This window comes from Emiliania huxleyi, assembly GCF_000372725.1.
Source record: "Emiliania huxleyi CCMP1516 chromosome Unknown EMIHUscaffold_1306, whole genome shotgun sequence".
NCBI lineage: Eukaryota > Haptophyta > Isochrysidales > Noelaerhabdaceae > Emiliania > Emiliania huxleyi.
In genome coordinates, this window is record NW_005201280.1 from 3,485 (window position 1) to 9,277 (window position 5,793).

Consider the following 5,793-nt stretch of genomic DNA (forward strand, 5'->3'; position numbering starts at 1 on the left):
GCCGCGGGCGGTGAGCGTCGTAGGCGCAGAAGAAGGCCAAGGAGGCGGAGCAGGTGCGGGACACGCTCGAGCGCAAGCTGAAGCGGCTCGAGCGGAGCGGCGCTGGCGCGGCGGCCGAGCCGCGCGGCGGCAGCAACGAGCAGTTGGACTACTACCGCTCGATGGTCAAGTGCCCGCTCTGCAAGAACAGCAACAAGGACACCGTCATCACAAAGTGCGGCCACGCGTTTTGCCGCGACTGCATCGACTCGCGCCTCAGCTTGCGCGAGCGAAAGTGCCCGGGCTGCTCGCAAGTCTTTGACAAGTCGTACGTCAAAGACTTGTGGCTCGAGTACGGTGCCTGATGAGGTGGCGATCTGACGGGGCGCGCGAGGTTTCGGACTCAACCCGCGCTGGTCGTGCGGGAATCGAAAAGCGGAGACTCAAAGACTGAATGAGAGTAAAGCGACACGGTCACGGATGAACGGTGGCGTGTGGGCCCGTTATCCATTTTCCCACGGTTTTATTGTAGCTCGCAGTCGAGCACCGGACACAATCATGCGCTCCACACATAGATCATTGTGATTAGTGTGTCACGCTTTTAGCGGACAGCGCGAACACCCGCCGACGGGGGTGTCTCTTGCGGGACGCGGGAGAGGGGCCCGTCAAACGCCCGTTTCACCGCGGACGCCGGACGGTCAAACCCACAACAATGGTTGCTGTCGAGGGTCACGCGCTTTGGCGGGCGAGGACGAAGCGGCTTGGGCTACGCCTTCGCCTTGTCCTCTGTCGCGGACTCGCCAGCCTCCGCCTCTGCCGCCTCCTCGGCCGCCTCCCCCTCCTCTGGTGCTGCCTCGGCATCGACCGTCTGAAGCGCCGCCGCCACGTCCGCCTGCAGCAGCTCGAGGGCGCGGCCCGGCTTCGGCGAGCAAACCATCCTCCCGCCGCCCGCCGCGACCGCGGTCGAGCCCGCCTCTTTCGCAAGGCGCAGCGCCTCGGCGGCATCGGCAGCCCTCCCAGCGGCGAGAAGCGCGCGCCCCACGGCGAGAAACACATCCGGCTTGAGCGGGGCGCGGTCCTCGACCGCTTGCTGCAGCGCCGAGAGCGCGAGCGAGGGGTCGGGCGCGCCCGCCGCGAGTCGGCGGAGCGCGAGCCGCTGCACGCCGCCCGGCGCTGGGGCGAACGGCTCCAGCACGGACGGCAGCAGCCGCGACAGCGCTGCGAGCTGCTCCCACGCTCCGTCGTCAGCGAGAGCGCGCACGGCCGCCGCGAGCGGCTTTGGCTGCTCGAGGAAAAGTTGAAGTCGCCGCCGCCGCTGCAGCACATCGAGAAGGGCGTCCCAGCTGCGCGTGCGGCAGAGCGCGGCGATCAGACCGACCTGCTGCCACCGCCGGATAGAGACCTGCGCGTCCACGTACGCCGAGAACGCCTCAACCAGCCTGTCCGCCTCGGCTCGCTCCTCCGTTGCGAGGATGATCTGGTTGAGCCACTTGCGCGGCGGCCGCCGCCAGCGATCGCCCCGATTGCTCGTGCGGAACCGCTCCGCAATCTTGTCGGCCACCGCCGGTGCGCTGACCTTTGGCGCGGCAACCGCCGCCGCTGCCGGTGCCGGTGCCGGCGCCGCTACCGCGCAGAGCGCGCGAGACGAGCGGAGCGCGAGGCCACGTCCGCGGAGCATTGTCCACAGAGTTGTCCCGGCGCCTGTGTCGCGCGCGGCCGCAAGCCTCTTTCGGGCGCGCGGGCAGGTTCACAGCCTTGTTATTGAGAAGAAAATACCTTTCACACGCAACTTCCTTTCTTTGTTCGAAGAGAGAGTGGACCTGAGCAACAACATGACCTGTAGGCAAATGATCGGAGTGGGAGTCAGAAATGTGGTCCTTGCGCGAGGGGAGCTCGATAGACTCGAGGGGCCAGGATACGCCGCGAGGAGGACGGAGTTGCGCCGAAAGGCGAAAGAAGCCGCGAGAACAAGGGACCGGCAGGCGGCGGCGTCGCAGGACGAGGCAGAAGAGAACGACGCGACAGAGGAGGAAGTGACAAGGGAGAGAACGACGAGGGTGGGACGACCGCGAGGTGGCATGAAGGTTGCAGCGAGAATCGGCGAGAGACTGCGAAGAGAGATAGGAAGAGGCAGACTCCCTAGGGTGGGCGACGGATAGCGCACCACACACCTCTCCTTAAAATCCCTGTGTGGTGGCGGCGTGCCGTCCTCCCATCCCTCCCTTGGGTTGTCTGTTTTCTTTCTTTCTTTCTTTTCCCCCCCCGCCCGAAACACTCACGCAATAACGAGCGACCGAGTACATGCGCCAGCCCGCCACCCACAAACGCGAACGTACACCCGAGGGCACTCTTCCCCACACCACGCGAGTGATTTGCCGATTTCTGCAGATCCCTGCAGCCGGTTCCTGCAGCCGCCGCACGCCCACCAGCAAGACGACATGTCCCGCCGCCCCGCGCCTCCTAACTTGATGGCGGCGACGCGCGGGCGGCCTCGGAGCGCACCGACTCCGAGAAGTCCTCCGGGGAGTCAACGTCGCAGCGGTGGTGCAGGTTGTCGCTCAGCGACGGCCCCGACGGAAAAGGAGGCAAGTCGCTCTCCTCCTTTGCGTTGAGGAGCCCGGACCGCTCCGGCCCGTCGGAGCGGAGCGGCGCCTGCTGGTAGAGCGCGCCTCCGGCGAGGCAGACGAGGAGCGACGCGATGCCTGCGGCGGATGCGTGCTGGTCCCACATCAGCGTGTTGACGAGCACTGTGAGCATCTTGTTGAGCACTCCTGCGGCGGGGCGGGGAGGGAGGCGGCGGGGCGGCGGAGGGAGGGGTGAGGCGCGGGGGGGCGGGGCGGGGAGGGGCGTCGCCCGCGGCCGCATCGGGCGCGCCGATGATGGTGTAGCTCGTCGCCGAGATGAGCGACTGGCACTTGAAGCCGGCGTATGAGATGCCTATCAATCGGAGTACTTTCCATATGCCCGCGGCGCGGGCCGTCGTCCGGGCTGGGAGGGGCCGGCTGAAGCGGCTGGGCGCGGGTCGTGCTCGTCGCGTCGGGCCGGGCGCGGGCGTGGGGCCGGCCGTGCTGCTGGGAGCCCGGACAGGGGAGGGGCGCACCGAGCCCCACCACACACGAGGCGGCTAGCCACAGCAGTCCGCGCGTCGTCCACTCGACAGCTTGCAGCTTGTCAACCTCGCCGCCGAGGAGGCCGAAGAGGAGGGTGGGGAGCATCGAGAGGGTGTTGTTGTACTGCACCGCCGTCCAGCTCGACACGCCGAGCCCCGACACGAGGTACTTTCCGTACGTCAGGTTGAAGATCAGAAAGCAGAGCCAGACGACGACCCAAACGTAGGCGCGCAGCCCGCTCACCGCAAAGGACTTGTCGTTGAGGACGTACGAGAGGGCGCCCGCCACGATGATGCCCATCGCGAGGCACGAGCGCAAGGAGGGCAAGTCCCGCCCGTGGAACACATAGTCAAACACGGCCACGGCGAGCGGCGCGATGGTGCGAAAGACGATCACCGTCTCGACGTTGGTCGTCATCAGCACCCGCATGTTGGTCCACGTGCCGGCTGCGAAGCCGAAGACGTAGATGGAAAAGTGCATCAGCTTTCGAGAGTCAAAGCTGTCCACCTCGATAAAGTTGGCCATGTGCGCCACCTTGACTGCCAACGCCGTCGCCGCGAATTGCGCAAAGGTGACAAAGGCGGGCGCGCGGATGTGGGCGACGGCGAGCTTGTTGACGATGAGCATGGACGACGAGCACGCACAGTAGAGGCCCACAGCCATCACAGTGCTGGAGGGCTTCATGGTGTCAAGTTGAACGACCTGCACGTCTCTCCCTCCTCCTCCTGACTGAGGCACGACGCCGTAAGTTCCGCCAGAGTTTCTTTTCGCACGACGACTCGGAGCGGGCGGGACAAGCGCACTGGCACTAACACAGGTACACTAAGAATTGAAACACGCACAGGCGCGGAGGGGGCGGGGTGCGCGCTGTCTCTATTTCTGCGCGTATAATACGAGCGTCATTTTGTACGCACCCCCCCTAGTTCGTGGGGACCCCCCCGCCGGTCGGTGGTCTGCCCCCGAGGTGGACCGGACCCCCCCTCCGGTCGGTCGCTCTCTCGGCGGCGGGAGGTGTGACGACCGACCCCCCCCTCGGTCGGTGTCCTTGCCGTGAGCCCCCTCAAACGCTCTCTCTCCCTCCTTCTCGCGAACCGCCACGGGCGCTTCGAAATCGCCGGTTTTCACTATGAAAACTAGTTACGCAGCCAAGCGCCAAGGAGACTTCTTCGCCGAGGCCCGGAGCAAGCCCGACCCCACACGTGTATGTGTGAGTGTGTGTGTGTGTCACTCACTCACGTGTATGTGGAGCATCTACGCAGTCGCAGGCCTGGTCCTGCTTGCCGTCGCTTTGTACAAGCTCTGGCCGCGCTCAAGCGGCTCGTCAACGGGTACAGTGTGTCGCCGGCGAAACTAATCGTATGGACGACGACGACCAGAGTGTGGACATGGACAAGCTCGTGTTCCGACCCAATCCTGAGCGTCTCGGTCTCGAGCTCAGCCACTCGGACGACGAGGAGTGATTAGACGGGGAGAGGGCGCTTGGTCTCTAGTATTTCGAGATACTAATTTATTCACAGCTGCGGCGAGCGTCGGTGTGCGGTGTGTGTGACCCTCGAGCCAGCCCGACCGACCCCCCCCCCCTCGGTCTGTGCTCCGACCGACCGGACCCCCCCTCCGGTCTGCGGTCTTCCGCGGCCGTCGACCGGACCCCCCCTGCGGTCGGTCGGTCTGCGCTGGGCGCTCAAACCGCAAACTCGGCCTGTTCACTACAAGATGACGCTCGTATAACTTCGCTCGTATATTTACGAAGAAGAAGAGAGCCATATTTCTTGTTGGCTTCTAAAAAAAGAAGAAAGCAGGTATTTTGTTTGTTTGTTGTACGATCGGTGTAAAATGGAGCTAAAAAAATTCAGTGAACTCTGTGTCTTCCTTTGCCAACAACATACCTACAACTAAAAAAAGCGCGCGTATCGCGTCATTGCGAGCGACAGCGCCAGGAGGCCAGCGCGGGCACCACAGGACGTATTTTCTTCTCAATAACAAGGCTGTGAATGCACAAAAAACATTTCAGTTTCGCCCTTGGCGAGCGAGCCGCCTCGCGGCCGACACTTCACGTCTGGCCACCCGCGTAACGATGCAATGATGACGGCGGAACTCCAGTCGACGGTCGAGTCGGAGCCGAGCGACCAGACCTCGGATTCAGAGTCGCTGTGCGTGGACGGGCCGCCTGCATGCGAGGCGGCGCCGGCGGGAGCCCAGCGGCAGGGCACAGCCCTCTTTGATGAGGCGCTGCGGCGGGCGCGCACGGCCTCCTTGGCGGAGGACCAGCAGCCCTACGCGCAGGTGGTATATTGGTGCGTCGGCCGCGCCGCTCCGGTGCGACGCCACTGCATCGCGATGCTGCAGTCGCCGTGGTTTGACCGGACCATCATGCTGCTCATTGGGATCAACACGCTCCTGCTGATCTGCGTGCCCGCGGCGAGCAAGTGGCAGTACTGGGCGCACCGCGAGCTCGTGCTCAACGCCACCACCCCAGGCGGCTGCGGCCCCGACGACCCTTGGCTCGAGGGCAACCACGGCGGGCCTGGCTACTGGGACGAGCTGCGGCGGTACGACCGGCAGGCGGACGAGCTGTACTACGTGGAGGTGATCTTCCTCGCGCTCTTCATGTTCGAGATGCTGGTCAAGATGATCGCGATGGGCTTCGTCCTCGAGCGGCGCTCGTACCTCCGCGACGCGTGGAACTGGCTCGACATGATAGTCG

General features: G+C 64.9%; 4 protein-coding genes across 4 annotated transcripts; 2 read left to right on the forward strand and 2 right to left on the reverse strand.

Annotated features, from left to right (window-relative positions):
• Positions 1-161: 161 nt before the first annotated feature.
• Positions 162-554, forward strand: EMIHUDRAFT_252320 (hypothetical protein; the record flags this gene model as incomplete). The annotated part of the gene is made up of 2 exons (XM_005788939.1): positions 162-331; positions 512-554. 2 exons carry the CDS (start codon positions 162-164, stop codon positions 552-554), a joined length of 213 nt encoding a protein of 70 aa, XP_005788996.1.
• Positions 555-745: 191 nt separating this feature from the next.
• On the reverse strand, positions 746-1,657 carry EMIHUDRAFT_317611 (hypothetical protein; the record flags this gene model as incomplete). Its single annotated transcript, XM_005788940.1, has 1 exon — positions 746-1,657. The coding sequence occupies one exon, from the start codon at positions 1,655-1,657 to the stop codon at positions 746-748; it is 912 nt and encodes a 303-aa protein (XP_005788997.1).
• Positions 1,658-2,263: 606 nt separating this feature from the next.
• Positions 2,264-3,805, reverse strand: EMIHUDRAFT_460539 (hypothetical protein). Its single transcript, XM_005788941.1, has 3 exons — positions 3,080-3,805; positions 2,854-2,916; positions 2,264-2,750 (listed from the first exon to the last, which is right to left on the reverse strand). The coding sequence occupies exons 1-3, from the start codon at positions 3,771-3,773 to the stop codon at positions 2,440-2,442; spliced, it is 1,068 nt and encodes a 355-aa protein (XP_005788998.1). The 5' UTR covers positions 3,774-3,805; the 3' UTR covers positions 2,264-2,439.
• A 1,363-nt stretch (positions 3,806-5,168) lies between these two features.
• EMIHUDRAFT_122505 (hypothetical protein) lies at positions 5,169-5,789 on the forward strand (the record flags this gene model as incomplete). Its single annotated transcript, XM_005788942.1, has 1 exon — positions 5,169-5,789. A coding segment is annotated over one exon (621 nt), but the record flags the coding sequence as incomplete, so codon positions are not given.
• Positions 5,790-5,793: the final 4 nt, after the last annotated feature.

Bases quoted from the DNA above. Each gene is read 5' to 3' on its own strand.
- EMIHUDRAFT_460539 (XM_005788941.1), bottom strand. From the start codon at position 3,773: ATGAAGCCCTCCAGCACTGTGATGGCTGTGGGCCTCTACTGTGCGTGC. The intron at 2,917-3,079 runs GTGCGCCCCTCC...TCCGATTGATAG, and splicing joins CTCGTGTGTGGTGGGGCTCG to GCATCTCATACGCCGGCTTC. The intron at 2,751-2,853 runs GCGCGCCCGATG...GCCCCGCCGCAG, and splicing joins GACGAGCTACACCATCATCG to GAGTGCTCAACAAGATGCTC.